At 37.6% G+C, this 23,476-nt stretch overlaps 1 protein-coding gene across 3 annotated transcripts; it reads left to right on the forward strand.

Annotated features, from left to right (window-relative positions):
• Nucleotides 1-658: 658 nt before the first annotated feature.
• On the forward strand, nt 659-16,453 carry LOC115729877 (CBBY-like protein). 3 transcript variants are annotated; one of them, XM_030660501.2, is made up of 12 exons: nt 664-1,014; nt 1,095-1,144; nt 1,266-1,329; nt 1,704-1,752; nt 1,874-1,942; nt 2,374-2,435; nt 4,042-4,122; nt 6,377-6,531; nt 7,893-7,977; nt 8,545-8,688; nt 10,377-10,578; nt 16,255-16,453. In XM_030660501.2, the coding sequence occupies exons 1-11, from the start codon at nt 719-721 to the stop codon at nt 10,477-10,479; spliced, it is 1,158 nt and encodes a 385-aa protein (XP_030516361.1). In that variant the 5' UTR covers nt 664-718; the 3' UTR covers nt 10,480-10,578; nt 16,255-16,453. The 3 variants fall into 3 exon arrangements, with proteins under 3 accessions (XP_030516364.2, XP_048141269.1, XP_030516361.1); XM_048285312.1 differs by lacking the exon at nt 4,042-4,122 and having other exon boundaries at nt 662-1,014; XM_030660504.2 differs by lacking the exons at nt 8,545-8,688; nt 10,377-10,578; nt 16,255-16,453 and adding an exon at nt 8,401-8,538 and having other exon boundaries at nt 659-1,014.
• Nucleotides 16,454-23,476: the final 7,023 nt, after the last annotated feature.

Raw genomic sequence — 23,476 nt, forward strand, 5'->3', positions numbered from 1 at the left:
ACCCAACTAGTTAGACCTTGAAGTTGTGATACTAATTCGATGCGTGGTGAGATTGGATGAGATTGCTGAATGTGTTCAACGGAATGAAAGTGTTTGATGTGTTTACGAAGAAAGAACTTTGGGATAGAAGAGTTCAACACCAAGCATAAAGGATTACTTCGTCAGCCAAAGATAAACAACTCAAAGACCACCACCAATGACCAACCAAAGATAAAAATAAAATAAAAAATCGAAGGTTCACCACCAATGTGAATTGGATAAAGAACCGAAGGATTTTAAGGTTCACCATTAAAGTGAATTGGATAAATGATAAAAAAGAATCACTCACTTGGGAAACACCCTCTTATTTATAGAAGGACTAGGACAGTTAGCTAGGAAACATCAAAATAGGAAAGCTTGCAAATAGGAAATGTCTTTGATGAAAAAACCAAAAGACTAGGAAATATCAAAATACGAAACATTAAAATAGGAAACCTTAAAATTGGAAAGTAGGGAACAAAACAACTCAAATTAGGAAATAACCTCTCTTTGCATGCATAAACATTAGATTATCTTTAATGGAGTTTGATGTTCATTGACGGCATGCCTTTCACGACCTTCAAACTTTCCCAAAGTGTTCGGGCCGGACCAAGGTCCGTGAAATGCCCGGCCCGCCCAAGACGACTAGCTAAGTAGCCTATCTAGCCCGCGTGCATGAGGAATTTGCCAACAACCGGCAATGCGGAGCCTGTCTACTGTGCGGATGGAATCTCTCTCTCCTGTCTCTCCCCACCATTTCTGCTGTTCCAACGCCCCTGCAGGTGCAACGGGCCGCCGGAAGTCCAAGTTCCGTCTTCCTCCTCCGCCGAAGAATCCTCGTCTCCTTCGCACCTTCCCTTCGTCCCTCTCTCTCCCTCTCTTCATCTACTCCAACTTCTTCCGGAAGAACTCGCGTGCCTGCGACTTCATCGCTTTGAGCTCGCTTTCTGGGCAAGACCCACCTCAAGAGCTCGCTCTCCTTCTTGAAGTTGAAGGGTGGGCTGATTTTCCCATTTTCTTTCTGCTGTTTTGGGTTTTTCTCTCCTCATCTTTTTCTTGTGTTCGGATTTCCCTAGGGTCCTTGTGGATGCCTACCGGAAGGCCAATCGCCAGGCCTTCAATTTGGGTAAGTTCAATTTCAGGGAGCTCGTCTGTCAACAACATCGCAGCGTCGTTCCTTTTAGTTTGAAAATGTTTTTATGTAGCGATGCCGCTAAACTCTCTATTTCCGTTCTGGGTATGTTCAGCATTTAGAAAGCTTGGGCTTGACTGCGCAAATTGGACTCAGCCTGTCTACCTAGACCTCGTAAGGTTTGGAAAAATTAGTCACTCATGCATTCATTTCTCATCTGGTCTGTAATTATATTCCCATGTCGGGTTCGTACACATTGGCTATCTGTAAAAGTCGATATTCTTCTTGAGTAATGATAGCTATATCAAGACTGGCATGCAAAACTGGTACATAAAGTGAGATGGAAGACCTGAAGCAAGTGGGCCACGTTTTACAGCCAATCAGAGTCTCTCCTTTCTATCTCCAACTGCATTGCTTTCAGAACTGTATTGTATGCACTTCAAATGTCTTGATGCAGTGAATATTCTTGCATCTTAAGTAGTTTGAAATTGAATGGTGAAGCATCTTGTCCTGAAATTAAGGCTGCTGTGATTGATTCTGTCATGACTTCCAGGAAGAGTGCCGCTGGTGAGGAAAGGATGCTGATTCTATATTTTAACCGTGTAAGCTCTTTTTCCTCTCTTTCCTGTTCATTTACGGAAATATAATAGAGCTTGTGTATCTGTTTCCATGTTTCATATTCTTCCTGTTTTACTTCTTACCTGATGTTATTTCTAAATATAGATTGGTTGGCCTACTTCATTGCCCACTAGCGAGAAGAGTTCGTTTGTGAAAAGTGTCTTGCGAGAGAAGGTAAGTTGACTTATTTGTTCTTGAGCTCAATCTTCTTTGGCATTAGATGTACAAAACAAGTATGCAATGCTCCAAGTGTCCCCTTACTAGAAGCCATGAGCAAGACAAGTATTCTCATTCGCTGAAAATATGCATTTTTTTGCGATGAATGCTAAAAGCTAGGGAAAACCTCAGACGCCTTGCATTTCTGTGAAATTTGTTGGTAGAAGTTCACTTTGTGACATGAGCAACCATTGTTATTTGCTTATCGCTCTGCGTCCTTGTCAGGACCAGAACCTGACTTTGCTGTCCTTGTCTATTGTGCTTCACATCCTTTGTCTATTCCATCTAATGTACTTCATTTTATAACGTTATTGGTGGGAATTTTTCCTCTTCCTTACACTTAGATAACTTTCTTATAAGATACTTATCATCCTAGCTGGTTGCTGCAGAAAAATGCGATGGATGAACTTATGATGTCAAAAGATTTACCTTTACGACCTGGAATTCAAGAGTAAGTTCTTCCATCTAACGATATGCCAGTAAATTATCTGTTGTTTCTGAGCATATAATTTCCTTTATATGTATGATAAAAAAAAAAACCTTCTTTTTTATCACTTGTCTTTTTACGATAGTCGGTCAAAATCACCCTTTTTCTCACAGCTTGTTAAATGTATCTCTATGAACATGGCTGTCCTTTCAATTAGAGATATTATTTTTGCTTGCTCTTTGAATTCTGTAGTTGTAGAAAGTGAAAAGCTTCTCTTACTTTTAGTTATAGAAAGAAAATCAATACTACTTAGATCTGATCAATACTGCTTAGATCTTTCTTGATTCTTTGTTTCAAAGAACATAACCATATTATCAATTATCTTACTGAAATTTACCAACAGTATCCGCAATTGCATGTTTGGTAAGGGTAAAATAAATAACATTCGATATTTGATTTTGAGACATCAACGCACAAATTTCTCTTCCATACTTGAGCACTTAAGGTTGTCAACAGTTAAAAAGTCAATGTTGGGATTTTGACTATTTATTGTATAGTTTTATCCGAGCAAGACCTAAGTTTTGGGTTTAATTTCCTTACAATTGGAGTAGGAGAATTATGTGGTCCATGAAGGGCCATTTACTTCCGCGACTTAATTTATTTCTGAGTGATAAACTACTGAGGAATTGGTATATTTACATGCTTCATGTCTTATTGTATTTTTTAGAGTTCGGTACAGAAGGGCACTTTAGTCTGGAACTGCATGTCCTGCAGAATGTTGGCCCTCATTGGAATGGATTACTGTTATCCTTTTATAGAAAAAAGGATCAGTTAGCTTGTGCTGAAGTCCTAACAGTATGCATAATAAGTCAAGGCCTAGTAGCCAAGTCTAAAAATGTCAGTTCATGTTACGTGACATAAGATGTCCTTGTTCTTTGGTGGCATCCTCAATTCCACATGATCCTAATGCATTAGTGAATGGTCCACTTCTTCTGCATCTTTTTTTCTAACTGAAAAGCAAATGCGTTTTATATGTCATCACTCATAAGTAATGTAGTCTGTTTGACATCAGATGAGGAGGTGACAAGGAAATATGTGTTTGTTGGCACCTATTCCTATGCTGATCTCATGGGTAGACGGTCCTCTTAGCATTTTGATGTAGTGGTGTAATTCCTCTTCCTAGCTGCCAATAGAAGGTTGGCTTCAGCACATGTTTGGCATGTGGTTGGAACTCCTTATGGGAGGTTTTGATGGACATCTTCCCTTTAGCATGGAAATTGATAGCTTCTGTTTTGTACAGACAGCCTTAGGGGCAAATTTAAAGGAAAGAATGTCATAAATGCAAACTTCTGAGGCAGAAATTCAATGAAGATACTGCACTGGGAAGAACCCATTGCCGTCGCTCCATAAGTGCACTTGGGTCTGCTTCTTTCCATGCATCTGACTGAAGCTAAATCCACGCATACATGCGGTGTCTTTCTATCTTTGAACATTTAAGAACTTCACGCCAGATCTAAGTTTCAAGTATTTTGTTGTTCTTCCTGAAAACTATTATGCAGTGCATATTTTGCAAAATGATTGCTCTCTACTTTTACCTAAAAATTATGCCTTCTGCCAATTTATTTTGCAGTTTTATTGATAATGCATGGGATGAAGGTATACCAGTGCTCATCATGACTGCATACAGTAAAAGTGGGGATAAAATCGCCAGGTACACTTATCTAACCAAACTTTACGGAGTCTTGCAATTTTGTTAAATTTACATTCCATGTTCAATTGATCATCCTTGAGCAGTAAGCTATTGCTTCTTCTTCTTATGGACTGCTTATAGTACAAGTGGGGATATGCACTTAACCTGACCTAGTATCATAGTACTTTACTGTGATAGGAAGTTATTTATCCACAGTAAAATCATCTAGGCCTTTTGAGCATTCTGACATTGCTTTGTGTAACCCACATAATACAGTTCTCAAACATGTATAAATCATCTAGGCCTTTTTAGCATTCTGACGTTGCTTTGTGTAACTCACGTAATGCAGTTCTTGACATGTATTGGGGTAATGACGAAGCAAGTCCATGAACTTTTTCTCGTTTTTTTTCTCATTGTTCCATGTGGTCTTTGAACATTTTTTTTTTCTCAATGTGGTCCATTTGTTCAATGTGGTCCTTGAATTTTTCAAAATCAGCTCAACGTCATCCTTCTTTTAGTTTGAGCATAAGGTCATGTGTATTTTCTTTTGCATGGACTGCCAACTCAGCAGTGATTGGACCAAAATAATGGATACGGAGTGCCACGCCACTTTTTTTTAACTCGGCCTTTTTTTCATTTTTCTTTTTGTTTTGCTTGTTTTTCTTTTTCTTCTTGCCCCACTGATGCGGACCTTACACCTCTGTCTTTTTGTCGAACTTATCCCGCTGCACCACCCTCTCTCTAATAATCAATATAAGCTCTGGATCGGTACTCTCTCTGTAATCACCACCCTCGTTGCCTCTCTCTCAGTTGAAAAGCAACTTTGAGCTCGGCAATTTCACCAAATTGGAGATAGACATGATCTCCAGTATCTTGGACTGCTTCTCAGCTGTAGCAACTCTTAACTGGACCTTAAAGAAAGGAATTTTAACTACAATTGCCCAATCCTCGCAATGCTTCAGTTTTAGAACCCTAAAGAACTTACAAGTGAATTTGAGTATGGATTTCTTAGCTAGAATATGTGTTTTGAGGGCAACTAGGAGTTATACAACATGGGCTGCTCCCTCTGCATTGTTTGTAGAGATCTTTTTTTGTTCTTTCTTTCCCCAAAATCGTGCTTCTTGCTTCTTCAATGGAGGTAATTAGGCAGGTCATGTTAATTGCTAGTATGGATAGTGGCCGACTTTAGGGTCCTAGTGGTGGCGGCAGCGGCGGCGGCTGAGTCTGGTTGGGGCGGCAGCAGTGGCAGTGCCGAGTTTGGTGGCTTTGGAGGTGAGTTTGGTGTTGGTGGTAGCACTGGCAGTCATGGGGTTTGCTGGTGTTATTTATTTTTTGTGGAGAGAGAGCAGTGTGACATGGACGACACATCAGACTGTGGATGCTAGCTTGTGCAAATTGATGACATCATCGTCCACGTCGGCTAACACCATCTGGAATTTTAATAAAAGGACAAAATTGAGCCAATTTTTCAAAAGTTTAAGGAGTGGACTGGAAAAAAAAAAAAATCCAAAGACCACTTTGAACATTGAGAAAAAATTTAAGGACTTCCTGTGTCATAATTTCACTTATATTTAATGTGAAAAATTACAAACTTTCAGTCTTCCTTTGATGACGATTTTTGTGTGGTTCCATGGATGATTGTAAAAATCATCAAATTGCCATTAGAAACTTTAGCGTTGATGTGCTGATTTTTTTAAAATCTTTTATCAGTAGAAGGGAGATGCTGTTTCTAAATGAGTTTTTTGGAGGGTTTTAGTAAGCTTTTTAGTCTACCAAAGCTCTTTAAATAAACAAATTGTGTGATAGGAATGATTACGTCATGAATGCTGTCAACCTTGGCTTTCTTATTCATGTCCACGTCATCATGGTTTCTTAGATTGCAGAAGATTTTGATTTTTTTGTAGTGTTTTTCAGATTTTTTTTTATGTACTAGTGTACTCATTGTCATTGTGCTTCAGGAATGAGAAATTCATTTTCTTTGGTGATGTTTATTGCCACATGTTCTCTCAGGCTTGAACATAATCTTGTGAAAGATTTACAATTGTTGGCTGATGGAAATGATCTATGCTTCAACAATCACATTGTGATCTATATAAAGATAAAGAAATAGCATATCTTCCATGTGGAAAGTCCATCTAATTAAAGATGCAATACCCATTAGTCACTCAATCATATTCTGTTTTAGCTTAAGTTTAGCAAGCTCAATATCACTTGATCAATGACTCATTACTGTTTGTAAGGATCCTTTCAATTCTTTTGGTACAAAAAATTTTAGGTCAGTTGCTGAAAAGCTTGGCCAAGAAAGGATTTCCAAAGTCAAGATTATAGGCCCAGCAGAGGTTGAACAGAGTCTCTATGGGCAACTAGTGCTTGGCAAAGGAGTGTCTTCAGGGTTGGATGAGGTGCTGGCTAAGGAAGTGGCCAAGGCAGGTAGACTTGCCACTTAATGTTAGTTTGCAACATTTTATTTCCTGTGTTATTGCTTTTCAGCTATTTCTTGTGATTTCCTCCTTAAATTCTTCTCATTCTTTTTTTTTATCCTTAAATTATGCATGTAAGGTCAACAAACGATCATCTAATGTAGAGCTTTATGTTCACATACAGCACCAATGATGGAGAAAACGATCAGATTGAATCATTGAGTAAATTACTAGTCTTCATTTTAGTAGGTTAATCTATTGGCTTCACACTCAAATTAATGGTTCCGAAATACTATTTAACCTACTCAAATGAAGATTAGTAATTTACCCAATAAGATATTTGTTGACTCTTACGCTAGTTAGTAATTGACCACAGTGAGCTAAATTTCCATGTAAGTTACTAATTTTACTGTGAAAATTTTGACGCAACTGGTAAATTTTGAAAGAGTTTTGTTAAATTTCTATTGACTTTGACATTAGTAAACTCGCAGCTTTGTTGTTAACTTTACTAAAAGGTTAACCTGACAAAAAAGCCAGTATCCTCATTTTCACCTACACTAGTTTGATTTACTCTTATGACATAATACCAAACCATGGACAAATGTCCGTGAACACTACAATTCTCCGTGTAATTTCTATTTACTTGAGTGCAAGGGAAGCTTTATCCACTTTGGTCTTTTCCTTCTCCTTTCAACTTCTACATTGATGCGGCTAGATATATAGTAAACGTAATTGGAACATCCTTTTGATTAATCTATTGGCATGATGGAGTGTAAAGATTGCCATTTTTGAATTCCTTATGCAGTGGAGTTTGTGACGTGTATATATTGCATTTTGCTTGTATTTTATACTTAAATATCTGAAGCATTTGAATGTTTTGAGTAACGATTGACTCTTTAGTAGTAGTTTGCTGTTGTTAACAGTTGTTTAGGAGTGTTGGTTGGGTACTGACGGCCCTATAAAAAGGGTACATTACGCCATGCAATCTTCATGAACAAGTTCTTACTCTCTAATTGACATGGATAATAGAAAAGAATTGTCTGAGAAAGAATATTACTGTGCTTTTAGATACTGTTTTTCATCATGTTCTACTGTTTTATCTTAGACTCTGTTCGTTTCGCAGAAAATAAATGATTTGAAAAATATTTTCCTAAAAATTATTGCTTGCATCGCTTAAAATAATTAATCAATAACATATGCATTACCGACGTCAATACAATAAGAACATATTTCTTTCATTCATTCATTTTTATAAGCAATGCAAGCGATTATTTTTAGGAAAATATTTTCTGAATCATTCATTTTCTGTGAGACATACGGAACCTTAGAGTTAAGAACCTGGCTTCTAAAAGACTCCTTTTCTCGGACCAGCTTCTGCAGAGAAACAAAGAATAGCAAAGGAGGTTGCTTCCATGCTAAAAGTGAGTGTAGAGATTGATACCACCTCATCTGAAAGGTAATATGGTGCGCATACCTTTTTTTCTCCCAAGCTTGTATTTCCCAATGAATAATGATGGATGGTCAAATTTCTTGGTTTTGCATTCCTGTGGCTCAAAATGTTGAGATATCTATTTATCATTTGCAGCTGTACAATTTTTAAGTTGCTTCAATCTGTGAAGAAAGTGCATAAATGTTTCCAACTTAGAAATTGCTAACTTTATGCAGTAGTTTCATCACTCAATCTGTGAAGAAAGTGCATAAATGTTTCGAACTTAGACATTTCTCTCTTTACACAGTAGTATTCCATCAGTTTGTGATTTATCTGGGTCCTTGGCAACAATCTGAGTTTGACCATTGTGTTCTGGGCCTACCCTTTGCTATGATATGCTTTTATGTGAAGAAGTCGAGGGATACATTCATGATTTCTGAGTTTTCACAGATCTATGCCAGTAAACTTCAGATGTAGGAAGCTCGGGAAATATCAAGTTACTTGAATTGCTGTGGAATTTTTCACTGAGTCAAAATGATTGGCGTGAACCAGTGGTTTTCTGATTTTTAATTTCGTCGCACCTTTGGGATTCAGCTTAGAGAAGATTGTAGTTGCATTGCGTGCTGGTGCCGAATTTGCGGGGGTTCCTGTCTGCAGATGTATCCTTGTAGCAGGAAGTCAATCTGGTGTGGCTGCAGCTGAGAGAATCGGGATGCCATGTGTCGTTGTACGGAGCAGGTAATCACCTCGTGTTGCCCAGATTTCTTATGTGCACTTCAAGTTGTCTGTCAATAGAATTACTGCAGATGCACTTGGTACATTGTGTATCTGACGCAGGAGCATAGTTTTATTTAGGAGTTTAAGTGTCTCTTCTTTTCTAGTCTTTTCTTATATGCTGTTATATAATAAAGCTAGTCATGTGATATGCATGTGACCCTTAATGGGGTCGGATGGCTGAGATTAGAAATTTTATGTCTAATCCAAGGTTGAGATCTTGTTATTTCTGGGGTATAGATAGGCCTTTCCAGTCACCTTCTCATCAGTTGTCTTCCTTCTTAATTAACATCAGTGCTTTACTAAACCCTAGGACACTATTTTCAGTACAATCTCAATTCTTCTAAATTTTAACCTTGGTGTCAATATATTGTAATTATCGTGAGTATTAGTGTATCGTGTAGATGTGCCCAATACTGTACTGAATTTTGACTTTGACAAACTGCAAATGCGAACTTCATGACCTGGGCTTTTCTGGTGGAAGTTTAAAGTGACAAGTAGTCTTTCTTTTATTTGACTCATGGAACTTGTGGCAATTCTTTTCGGGAGAAACTTGCAATTTTCCCCTTCTTTTTCTAATGTGTTTATGTCCCTCCAGTTGATACCATGAAGATCGGAACACCTCATCCTTATTGTCTAATTAAAAGAATGGTGGGAGCATTCTAAGACAACAGTATTAAGTGCACTCCCTTACTCCAACATATCGTTTTTCGCTCTTCACTTTCATATGTGCGTGCCCTCAGAGTGCCCAATTGGCACACAACTCAGGACAGTCTCATTGGCTTGTGTTTCAACTTGCACTCAACTTCATTTGACGCACCGTATATACCTCTCTCTCTCTCTCTCACAATCGCACCCCCAAAAGGCTGGACTTTTTACATCTATCTTTTACCTTTGTAAGTTGACAGCTTTGCCAACTCCGATCTTGCTAGATATATCTTAAAGTGTGCAGATGAAGTAAACATCGCGGGCTGTCTTAACAATGATTCCCTTCCGTTCATTGATTTCTTCCAGACCAATGGCCATCAATGAAAAACCTTTTTCTGCCACAAACTAATAGTGGTGAATTAAAAATAATTTAGTGTGAGAGTTTAGACATACATGGGTACTCTTATAACATTTTAGAGGGTGGTTGATTCTGAATGCTAAGATGCATATGCGGGGCTGCAAAGATAAGACTTTTGGCCGTTTGTTTTTGCTCTTTTCCTAGGCTGTATTGAGCCTTCATCTCTGTTGATTCCTTCAGATGACATTTACATGTCACTGGAAAATTGGGACCATAAGAAAAAAAATTTGGCACTCAGGGAGGACATAAGACGCCATAGATAAGTTGTCTATTTACTTTGGAAGTGTAGTGGCGGATGCTTGAAAACCAAAGGAATCAAGGGCCCAGTAGGACTAGGTTGATGCTGGGAATAGCTGTGCAATAGTGATGTTTGGTTACTTCCTCAAACCGGTTAGAATTTCAGTTTGATATGGAAAAAAGAGTCCTTGGTTCTTTGATTTCAAGTCCATTGCTAGACGTTTTTCTCTAATGAATGCCCAGGCACGCCCAGAGGTGGACTTACATTTTCAAAAAGCCCACCTTGTTTTGAGTTCTCAAAGGAAGCTGTCTTTGCTAGTCCTAATCTTTATGTTTTCCTCCCTCACAGTTTTACTTCCAGAGCGGAGTTTCCATCAGCTAAGGCAGTTATGGACGGCTTTGGAGGTGCAGATCTGACCATCTCTAAGTTGACGGGCAGAAATTGGTCATGAAGGTTCACCAAGGTTTTCTTGCTAATCAACATTAGAACGCTTTGAGTTTATTGAGTTAGTGGTGGTTCATACATTGATACTTGCCACTTTAGTAGGAAAGTGTTCAAAGAAAAAAATTGTAGTGAATGCTTGGTTAGTTCAATGTGACCCCAAGTTATCTATTTATAATAAAGCCAAAAAGTCAAGGATTACAATATTGCCCTTATTGCTACTATTCATAAAAAATATAAAAAAATAGACAAATAAGCCCTCATCAGCCAAATACTCTTGACACTTCCCCTCAAGTTGGAGCATAAATATCACACGTCCAATTTGACTAAAACGGGATGAAACGATTTACTCCATAGTCCTTTAGTGAACCCATTAGCAAGTTGATCACCGGATTGAACAAAGGGCATACAAATTAATCCACTCTTCAATTTCTCCTTAGATAAAGTGTCTATCAATCTTCACATGTTTTATACGGCTATGTTGTATTGGATTGTGAGCAATATTAATGGCGGCCTTATTATCACAATATAACATCATAGGAAGATAAATGGATATACCAAGATTTTCAAGTAATCTTTTAAGCCATAATAGTTCACAAACTCCTTGTGCCATCGCATAAAACTCTGCTTTAGCACTACACCAAGCAACCACATTCTGCTTTTTCCTATGCCAAGTCACAATATTCTCTCCTAAGAAAGTACAATACCCAAAAATGGACTTCCGGTCTAGAGATCCAACCCAATTAGCATTTGTATAAAGCTTCAACCTTCAAGCCATCATGAGGAGACAAAAGAATCCTTTTCCCAGGAGTAGATTTCAAATACCGAAGGATCCAAAGAACAACATTCATACGAGTAGAGTATGGATCATGCATAAACCGACTCACCAGGCTCATAGCAAAAGCAATATTAGGTCGGGTGTGGGACAAATAAATCAACTTGCGTATTAACCGTTGATAATGACTTTTATCCATTGGATCACCATCTTTTTCTCCAAGACGAGTATTAGCTTCAATAGGCGTATCGGAGGGATGACATCCAAATAATCCAACTTCTATCAAAAGATTAAGGACATACTTCCTTTGGGATAGAAATATACCCTTTGAAGATCGGGCAACTTCAATCCCAATAAAATACCGAAGCTTTCCAAGATCTTTTATTTCGAACTATTATTCGAGAAACTTCTTCAATTGGCCGATCTCATCACTATCATTTCCTGTGACAACAATGTTATCTACATAGACAATGAGAATAATAATTTTAGCATCTAATTTTTTCACAAACGAAGTGTGATCATCATTGCTCTATTTATACCAAACAGAGACCATAGCTCTCTGAAACCTACCAAACCAAGCTCGAGGTGATTGCTTTAAACCATAAAGTGCATGTTTCAGCTTGCACACTTTACCTTGAGTTTTGTTACAAGAAAAGCCTAGAGGAATCTCCATGTACACATCCTCTTTTAGCTCTCCATGAAGGAAAGGCATTCTTCACATCTAACTGTGGAAGATCCCATCCCTAGTTAATAGCACACGAAAGTAGTACTCGAACAGTATTCAACTTGACAATAGGAGCAAATGTTTCTTGATAGTCAATCCCAAAAGTCTGAGTAAATTCTTTTGCCACTAACCATACTTTAGATCTGTTTCTACAACACCATCCATCTTTTGTTTGACTACAAACACTCACTCACATCCTATTGGTTGTTTCTCGGGAGGAAGAACAACAAGATCCTACGTGTCATTTTCTTCAAAGCATACATCTCCTCCACCATTGCTGTCTTTCACTTTTCATCCGCAAAAGCTTCCCGCCAATTTTGTGGTATAGAAACGGAAGATAGCGAAGACACAAAAGTACGACAAGAGCTAGACAAAGAGTCATTTGAGACAAATTGGGATATAGGGTGTTGAGTACAAGTTCTACTACCCTTTCGAAGTGCAATAGGAAGATCAAAAGAAGAAATCTTACCGGAAGGAGCAGTAGAATCCGGATTCCGAGATGATGATTGAACATGCAATGTATAAGTGGTCTTAACCCGCTTGTTGGTAGTCGGCTCCCTACGATGATATGTTTTCAATGTCTTGCTACTATCAATAGTTTGCTTAACGGGAGTGGGAGTAGACTCCCCCTGAAGTGGTTGCTTTGTTATCTCCCCATGTAGTCTTGTACTATGCTCTTCTTGTGTTGTATTGTTCTTCTCTTCTTGTAATGTCTTACCAAGAGGAGAACACTCTTGGGAAGGAGGAGAACCATCGGAGACTATCGAAGAAGAAGGGTAAGTAATATCTATAGGAACATCTAGAGTGGGCAACATCTCTACACTAGGACACTCCCTGAAGAGGTGAATCAGAATAATAGGAATTAGACTCTGAATAATAGGAATTAGACTCTTGAAAAAGCATATCCATAGATACAATAGTGCACCTAGAAGGAGGATGATAACACTTATAACCCTTTTGAGTAGTTGAATACCCAAGAAAAATACAGCGGAGATCACGGGGTTCTAACTTACTTTTAGAGGTGGTGTTACGAGCATAACAAATACAACAAAAAATTTTTGGGGTAAGAATAAAAGTCGATCCTCGCAAAACATCAATAGGTGTGTGAAAATCAAGAATTCTTGTAGGCATTTGATTTATTAAATAGGTAGCGGTTAAGATAACATCACTCAAATATTGAGCTAGGACATGACGTGCAAACATAAGAGACCTAGCGACCTCTAACAAATGTCGGTTCTTTTTCTTCCGGCAACACTATTTTGTGCTGGGGTATCAATACAACTAGTCTGATGAATAATGCCATGATCGGAGAGATATTGTTGAAACCGACCCTCAATGTATTCAATGCCATTATCACTACGAAGAATTTTTAAAGTGGCATTGAACTGAGTCCGGACCATTTTGTGAAAATTTTGAAAACAGTGAAAAACGTCACTTTTATGTTTCAACAAATAAACCCTAGTTGTACGAGAATGACAATCGATAAAAGTGACAAACCACCGATGACAGGAAATAGAAGTATGCCAAGAAGGACCCCACACATTAGTATGAATTGCAAGAAATGAGAAACCACTTTTATTATTTGAAGATGGATATGTTGAATGAGTTTGTTTAGCCAAAACATAGGCTTTACAAAAAAACTCATCTTTATTACAATTCGAAACGAGATTAAGAAAAACTTTTTCTAAAGTTCCTAAAGGGGGATGACCTAATCTACAGTGCCATTGATGAAGATTCGTCAATGCCGAATTAACTTGATAAGGCATAGAAGACAAAGTAGAAATAGAAACCCCACTACCCTCGAGCAAATAAAAATCACCATCCAATCGACAATATCCAATCTCCATCAGTTACCGGATCTTGAGAAACACAATAAGAAGGAAAAAATGTTACTTTACAATTAAAATTTCGAGTCGGACTACTGATAGAAAGGAGATTAGTAGAGAATGATGGGATATGTAAAACGGAAGATAATGGAAGAGTGGGGGAACAATTGATAAACCCTTTTCCAGTAATGGAAGAGAGGGTTCCATCGGTTACGCGAACTTTGTCTCCACCGGAAGTAGAGGCATGTTGCTGGAAGAGATTAGAAGAACTTATCATGTGATCCGCAGCCCTCGTATCAATGATCCAGGGGCTGGAAACAAGAGAGGTATTAGACCCCCCAAAGAAGATACTTGAAGTGGCTAGGTTTGAAGCAAAATGAGAAGATAAATTGGCAACCGTGGAGAAGGCAACAACAACAGAAGCTTTCAATAGACATCGAAATGCCTGAAGTTCTTCTTAGGATAAATCGATATCAATAGTAGGTGCATCATGAACAATTGTAGTATGGTTTGCATTGTTTTTTCCCCTTCTTTTGTGCTCTTTTTGTCTCAAAATTTGCAGGTTTTCCATGTAACTTCCAATAGGTAACCTTAGTGTGATACGGCCTATGATAATGTTCACACTTCACGATCTCCTTAGAGGTATCGGACCGAAAGGACGAACCAGATTTGGCAATAGTGCCAGACCTGGTTTGTAAAGCAGATCGATCAACAGTAGAGGGATGAAGCATTCTTGTCCTATGGGTTTCTTCATAGTGAACTAGGGCATAAAACTGTTCTAGAGTAGGAATGGAGACCGGCTAAGGACTTGAACACGTATATGATCATATTCAACGTTTAATCCCGCCAAGAAATCATAAACTCCGATCTTGTCCACACGTCTCTTGTAGGCAGCAACGTCCGCATCATTGGTTGGGTGATAATTGGCATAATGATCTAGCTCTTATCACAAACTCCGAAGCTTAGCATAATATTGAGATATAGTCATTTCCTTCCGAGTGGTGTCGGGAACCCTTTTTCGAAGTTTATACATTTGTGCATCATTCCCGAGTTGACCATAAGTATCCCTTGTAGCCAACCAAATCTGTGCCGCAATATTGAGAAGTAGATATCCTTTTGCAATATGTGATCGCATCGAGTTAAGCAAAAATGACATTATCAAAGAGTCATTCGAGATCCACTTTTCATGAGTAGTACTTGATGTAGCCGGCCTCGCTGAAGTGCCGTTGATATGTCATGTAAGCCCCCGGCCCGCAATGGTCAAGAATGCCGATCGAGACCATATCAAATAATTTGTGCCGTCAAGCTTCATAGGGATTGCAAAAAATTAAAATAATCTATATGGCCATCTCTTGTAGGTTTAGAGCTCACGGTTGAATCCTTAGACATTGTGTCTCAAAAATCGATTTGAAAAGTGTAAACAGAGCAATAGAATTGCCAAACGTTGCCAAAAAAAGGCCAAAAATTGTTTAGAAGTCCTTTGGTAGTAGGTTGAAGTTGTCCTCCAAAAAGCAGCCAAATAAGATCAAGGGAAGACAAAAATCGATTTTTCCAGGGTTATGAAAACCTGAAAAAAAATCCAATGATTTTGATTTTTCCCAAAGAACTTGAAAAAAATAAATATGGTGGTCCACAAGCTGCAGTACTTTGGTTTTCACACACGAGAGGAAAGGCCAGTAGCAAGGCGTAAACTATCTCAAACAAGAAGATCCAAAAAATCGGTGAAGAGGTTGTACCTCCTATCGCAAACTATAAAGAAGCTTTCATTTATCTCATAGAGGTGAGATTTAGGGCAGACACTAGATTTGAAGAATCACCTCATTAGTGCCGCCCTATGCTGTGAAAGAGAGCAAAGAAGAAGGTGAGAAGGAACTGCGGTGGAGAGAGAGAGAGAGAGAGAGAGAGAGAGAGAGAGAGAGAGAAGAACGATTGCGTGTAGAAGAAACTAGGGTTAGGGCTTTAGTTCACACACGAGAGGAAAGGCCAGCAGCAAGGCGTAAACTATCTCAAACAAGAAGATCCAAAAAATCGGTGAAGTGGTTGAACCTCCTATCGCAAACCGTAAAGAATCTTTAATTTATCTCATAGAGGTGAGATTTAGGGCAGACACTAGATTTGAAGAGTCACCTCATTAGTGCCGCCCTATGCTGTGAAAGAGAGCAAAGAAGAAGGTGAGAAGGAATTGCGGTGGGGCGAGAAAAGAGAGAGAGAGAGAAAAGAACGATTGTGCGTAGAAGAAACTAGGGTTGGGGCTTCGGTTCGGTCCTTGCTCGATACCATGTAGAGAAAAAAAAAAAAAACTAAGTTGAATGCTTGATTAGGTCAATGTGACCCTAAACTATTTATTTATAATAAAGCCAAAAGGTCAAGAATTACAATATTGCCCTTATTGCTACTATTCATAAAATAATAAAAAAATAAACAAATAAGCCCCCCATCGGCCAAATACTCTCAACAGAAGAGAAGGACGTGGCATATATGTGCGAAGCCATGCTTCATTTTCTCTGTTATTATTCATAACATCAGTTGGTGCACTACCCATCTTTCTATAAGCTGTCTGCCTATACATAGATAAATATATTTTGACCCCCAAGGGTTGTTGGATTGGTCTAGTTGTTCATTGCTTGGATTCGAGCTTACACATCCGGTGTTCAAATCACTGTGTTGCCTACTAACAATAACATTGGAGGCCGCTCTATCCTGCGGAGCTTTACCCAATGTACATTGATGGGGCGTTTCATTGGGCCTTCGTAAGGATTAGTCGTGTCGTAGGCTTGGATTTGTTAAAAAGATCTTTGAATTTAGGGTAAAGAAGAAGAGCGCTTTGATACTATATTCACATGCTAATTTCATTTGTGTTTTTAATCAACAACGTCTCACTTCTTTCACAGGATGTTCTTAGAAAGAACCGTTTCCCATCATCTCCTTGTGGTAATTTCCAGTTTGTATAAATTCCCGCACATAACATAAGAACATTAAACAATAGCATGAACGCTCAACAGTCACTTCAGTTGGCCAATTAAATTCTTGAATTTTTGTTCATAGGCTTTTAACTTTTGATTCGTTCAATTAAGCCCATGAAATATCTCAATATATTCAATGTCATCTTCACATTGATTCGCATCGACGAAATTCATTGACATAAGCACAAATCTAATCTGATAAAATTAGTACATCGAGGAAATGCTTATACTTGTGGTTTCACTTCAAAATAAATATTTTCTTCAATGGTGCACAAACTAAGGACATTATCCACGGGATGCCATTGTCAAGATGCACAAATTTTAAGGCGAAAAATAAATATTTTGAAATTATTTATATTGGTTGAAATAATTAGTCAATAAAAAATATTTCTATTATGTATAACAATTTGTGCCTAAATATTTTTATGAACGATGCAATTTTTTTCCTTTATTTATTTTTGTAGGTGATACAAACGGTCATTTTAAAAAAAAATATTTATCACATTATTCATTTTTTGTGGAACAAACTCATTCTAAGTTTGAAAGAGGAATAAAATCACTATACATAGATTTCACGTGTGTAATTCTTTTTTACTGTTAGTTAATTTAATCATTATACTGAGAATCAAAAGCAGTCTTTCGCTACTTATTAAAATGTGATTTCAAGCTCTGTGAGTCATGCAAGGTCGCAATCACGTGTCAAAACTTATCACATGCAGTTCTTAAAATCCAGAAAGAGATGTTTACATAGTACAAAGCTAGGTCTCTTATGTTTATTACGGAATAAGCGTAATAAAAAATCCTAAAACTTATCACATAAGTATTATTAAATCTAAAACTTTCAAAAAGTGTAATCAATTTATAAAACTTATCAAATTAGTGCAAACAAGTCATTTCGTTATCTTCGTCCAACTTGGCTAACGGAAAAACCGAGGTAATTTCTTTTTGTTATTTTCTCTTTTGCATATGGCGCTAACGTGACTAAAACATGAAAAACATCATGTTAAAATGACGTCTTTTTGGTCCAAGTATAGTTTTTTAATCCAAATCTTGTTTACACTAGATTTAAAAATAAGCTAAATTCAAAAAGAAAAATGTTAAATAAAAATCAATTGACAAGTTTCATAACTTAATTGCACTTTTTGAAAATTTTAGGATTAATTACACATTCATATAAGTTTTAGGATTTTTAGTGCACTTATCTTTTTTATTTTTATTTTATTAATGTATGTATAGACTCCACTTTCTCCTATTTTCTAAACATGACAGGACTTTCTTATCCAAATCAGCAATTCGACAATAAAATTTAACAAAAACTAATGGATGATAAATTTATCATAGGTGTATCGGTTTGGGATAAATTTGTCAAAATTGTATCAGTTTAGGATTTTTGATGGTTAAAAAAATAATTTAGGATAAATTTATCACAAGTGTACCAATTTGAGTTTTTTCGTGGTATTAACCCTTTTTTAAAAGCACCTTTTGTTTTTTGTTGTTTTTTTTGGTCAAAAAAAGCAGCTTTTGTTGATGGGATAAGAAAAAGGAAAATCGAGAAGAATAGAAAGAAAACAAAGAAAAGAGAGAAGTGGAAACAAGAAGAATAGGTAAAGTCTCGTGAAATGTTTGTAGATGCGTAATTTTGTCCTTTCATATTTGTGAAAAGTAAATATATTACTTATTTATATTATTTTTGGAAAGTTACTAACATATGTCATTATCGGAAATTTGTTGCATGTTTATTTCATGTGAGCATTGCTCCATGCGAAGAATGACTGAGGATTAGTGGCAGCAACCTAGATTACTCTTCTTCCTTCGAAGTGTTTCTGGCTAAGGAAACTTTAAGGGGTGGTCGGAAGGGATGGTTTGGCTATTCCCTAACCCTTAAACATGCAAGAGTCCATGATTGGCCCGTGTCTCCTAACACACAGTAGGCTATCTATCGTGGCAGAGATTGTCACATAGCATAGGATTTTGCTAACATAATAATTTTTGACATGGAAACATGCCAGTCGACTAGAGTTGCAAGTCTCATCCTTTCACGCCGATCTTTATTTCATCCCGCCTACGGTGTTATTTCAACCCCGACACTTCCTTCTGTGATGTTAAGCGGCTTCAAGATAAAGTGTCCTCGATAGCTTGGGGACTCTGCTGGAGTAGGGGAGCGACTGCGCAAAGGTGATGCCACCAAGGAAGACGAGCGGCAATGTGAGGAAGAGTTCTCAAACTCTTCAGGATGTTAAGGGGCTTTAGGACAAAGTGTCCTCGACAGCTTGAGGACTCCGCTGGAGTAGGGGAGCGACTGCACAAAGGTGATGCCACCAAGGAAGACGAGCGGCAATGTGAGGAAGAGTTCTCAAACTCACGCTAACGACAGCACTGAAATATTGAAAATCAAGTGGAGCACACGATTTTTATTTGTGCTTATAATTCAGTTATTTGGTGTTTACGTGTTGATGTGCATTTGTTCTAAAGTTGATTTGGGTCAGCAATGGCCTCTTTGCACGTGGATGTATGCTGTTATGGACAGACCTTTTGGCAATATCTCCTGCCTTTTTACTATTAGCATCATCTATTCGATTATGATCGCCATCTGATAAACAGCAGCACGAGCACTTGATTTCTACGATCTGTTCCTGCCGATTTTTGTACTCGAGCAAGATGCCCCGTTGCCATGTACTATCTTTTACCTCCGTTTTTAACTGATATTTGCACACTAGCACTATCATATATGTATGATTTCTGCAAAAGCTTTAAAACAACCTGTTCTCTCTTCTCTAGTTGTGCTATTAGCCCAACACTTGGTTCACCATAGGGAAAAATCCATCTTCCAAGAATAATGAACTGTGATAGAAATTCGCTCATAGAGAGAAAAATCTCATATATTCATCAATACTCTAGTCTGCCTGTTACATTTGAGAATTTCCGTTTATTTATGAAAGAATTATTGTATAGGAAATATCCATTTAAGGGAAATTACCAAAAAAGTCATAAATATATTGTAATTGTGTCAATCCAGCCCTGAACTTTTTTTTTTTTTTTTTTGCTGATTCAATCCTAAACCTTTTGTAATTGTACTATTTCGGTTTATCCGGCGAATTTTGGCCGGCTGACGACCGAATATTTAATATATATTTTTAATTTTTCCCTTTTTTTATTTTTTTTTTCTGCCCCCTCCCCTCCCCACCTCTAGCCGATCGCCATAGTTCGATGGCCGGCTAGAGGTGCGGTCGAAGAGGCAAAGCCTTGCCCGACTATGGCGGGGGTCGACCGCGCCTTCATGGGTGAGGCAGCGACGGTGAGGTCGAGCCCCGCCATGGTCGGGCGAGGCTCGACCTCACAAGTCCAGATCCGGGTCGGTGATGTCGAGCCTCGCTCGGCCATGACGGGGCTCTACCTTCCTGTCGTTGCCTCGCCCGGCAATGGCAAGGTCGAGCCCCGCCATGGCCGGGCGAGGCTTGACCTCGCCGTCGTTGCCTTGCCGGGCGACGGCAAGGTCGGCCCCCGCTATGGTCGGGCCGGGCTCGGCCTCTCCGGCCGTGCCTTTGGCCAATCGCCGGACTACGGCGATCGGTTGGAGGTGGGGAGGGGAGGGGGCAGAAAAAAAAGGGAAAAAGAAAATAACATAAAAATTATAAAAAATTCAAAAAAATATTTAAAATATTCAATTGCCTGCCGACCGGCCAAAATTCGCCGGATGGGTTGAAATAGCACAATTGCAAAAGGTCTAGGACTGAATCGGTAAAAAAAAAAAAAGGTTTGAGACTGAATTGGCACAATTGCAATAGGTCTACGATGGTTTTGGTAATTTCCCCAACATTTAAAGACATGAGAACGGCACAAAGACATAGGAACTAGAAAACATATTAAACACCTAGAAACTAGAAAATGCATTAAAACACAAAAAAAACTTGAACTTTGATTTTTCCACCTTTGTAAATCAGTCTTGGAAGCCAAACAACCACTTTAGGAGATCAGCAAACAGCAAAGGATATCGACTACAACCGCCTCCAGTGGCTAGGAAAGCAATTAGCACCCTTAGAGTTGATAACAAACTTGTCATATCGATATCTAGGTAATCGATTGAAAACCATAAAATCGACAACTAGCTTGTAGAATTGACATTTTCATTGGACTCCTCAAACCAAATTGTAGCCAAAATTGATCTTCGTTTGCAATACTAAGGATTGTTTTGTATCAATCAGCTAAGTCTGAGTTGAACTTGAGGGTTGTTCGAATAAACAGACCATTTACTCCATCCGTCAAAGGTCACAGACATGACATCAAAGAAAATACAAATTATGAGGTAAGATAAAGATGGAGTATTTCCGGAAAGGTACATAGATGAAAGACACGTGATGGGTCCATTATGTTTAGCTCCTTGAAGAAGGCATTATTAGTCAATTTACAGTACACGGCACATCTTAGTAAAATGCGATTTGCCGAAACAGGGAACCGAACACTTTGGGATATTAGGAGTACGAAGAGTAACTCCAATTTATCCAAATCGCTTTCGATGATGCATTGAAGACTTTTGTGATCTTTAAACGGAGTTCCATCTTAAGCTGTTCCTAAAATACTTTTGAGTTGCGGAAATTGAAATCGAGTTTAAGTCGCTTGCACTCTCCTCTGATCGGTCACCGTACCTTGATGACCAGTTGGAGGAAGAAGGAAGGGAAGGAAAAAAAAAAAGAAAGAGAAAGAAAAGAAAATAAGGAAAAATTATTAGATAAATAAATAAAAATTTGAAAAATATTCGTTTAAAATGGCCTACGTAGGCACCGGTAGCGCCAAGTTAGTGATTTCCAGCCAAAATTGATTGGTTGGACTCAATGGGTACAAATGCAAGATGTTTAGGTCTCAATTGATCGGAAATTTCTCCCTTGATGAAATATCTTTCGCCGAAAGTTGTTCTTCAGCTTTTACTCAAAGGGAAACAAGTTCCGTGACGACTCCATACAGGAAGTATCCGCAAGTACTAGATAAATCATCAGCGTGTGAATTTCAGCAGGACTATTTAACCACAAACCAAGGTGGAATCTAATCGACATCATGGCTTGAGAAATACAAACTTTCATAGGATCTAATACAAACAATTTAGAATAGCTTGAAAACACTAAAGTATCACTTCGGAATTCGACCGTGAACAACATAAAAAAAAAAAAAAAAAAAAAAAAAAGCTTGGAAATAAAACACTAAAGTAGTTTGGAAAATCACTGTCTGAATCTAGTCGACCATGCAAACATCCTTAAGGATAAACTTTTAAAAATTGTTCACTTAGTGCTAAATTCAAAATGACGATGCGAATTCACGGGGAAATAAATGTGAAGTGCAGTGAATGATTTTAAAAGTTATGGCATTTAAGTGAACATTTTGAAAGTTATGGGGAGGTCGTTTGTATGGCGTTAATGTCCTAATGTTTGTTTTTATAATGGTTGTCTTGTAAACGAATGTTTTGGGTTTTTTCAAAATAATTTTTAAAAAATATTTACAAAATATTTTTAAAAATAAATATTTCGGTTTTGAATTGAGGGCCCGTCGGCACAGGCAGGGATGGGCCACCAAACCCCTTGCTTGGCGTTCGAGCTTGACCCACTTTTTATTGTAAATTTCTATTTTTTAATTTTATACTTAATATTTATTTTATTTATAATTTTTTTTTGTAAGCTTATATTTATAACATTATTAGCAATAATTAATGTAAAAAATTTTAAAAAATATAAATAAAAAAAATAATGTTGTGATATAATGTAATATAGTTGGGGAACATGTTGAAAACCAGATAATATATAGATGGGAACCACAAAGAGTTAAAAAAATCGTTAAAAACCAACAAAAGAGTGGAAGCGAGTAAAGAAGGGCAAAACTTTGGAAGAGCATATCTCATCGCTCGGGTGTCCGTTTGAGACATTTTTTATTTCACGTAATTTTTCGAGACGAATCCATTGGAAAAGCTGCTTTGTAGGTGGTTTGACCTCGGCTTTTTCCCCAAAAACGCCGTTTTCCTTGTCAATTTTGCATTTTTTCCTTTTGCTACTTTCGATATCGAACGAACCCTTCTTTCCCCTTTCCCCAAACAAATCGGCCGTTGGCAATGATCAACGATGGATTTTTGCAATTCGGGATCGTCTAAATGGGTTTTTATTTTTCTAGTATTTTTGGGATTTATTAATGACAATTTTTGCTATTCGAGATCGTCTAAATGGGTTTTGATTGATTATATTATAAAGATATTGAATTAAGAATGGGGTCCTTAATTTATTATCTTACATTTTTTTATGAATATTTTTAATTAATTACATATTAAATATTATTTATTAATTATACATCTTAATAATTTTTATATTAATTATTACTAATTATGTTATAAAGATAAGCTTCCCAAGAAAAAAAATATAAATAAAATAAATATAAACATGTTAAAAAAATACGAAATAAACTAAATATTATAAGTATAAATAATTAGAATACTTAAAACAACGAAATTATAATAATAAAAAAGTCCCCGTTTATATTTATAATGGTTGTCCTATAACTGCCCACGAATGTTTTCCAGAGGGGAATATTCCTTTCATTCTGAAAATCTTGTGCTCATTGTTTGGTTTAAACAGGCAGTCCAGACAAAACTTAGATTGGACAAGGCGAATGAAAAATTCCCCGTATCTCTTTGTGGCCAATCATCTGTTTGGAGTCCTACAGGATATGAGATCGGATAAGACACA

The sequence above is a fragment of the Rhodamnia argentea genome, chromosome 9 (assembly GCF_020921035.1).
Source record: "Rhodamnia argentea isolate NSW1041297 chromosome 9, ASM2092103v1, whole genome shotgun sequence".
Taxonomy (NCBI): Eukaryota; Viridiplantae; Streptophyta; class Magnoliopsida; order Myrtales; family Myrtaceae; genus Rhodamnia; species Rhodamnia argentea.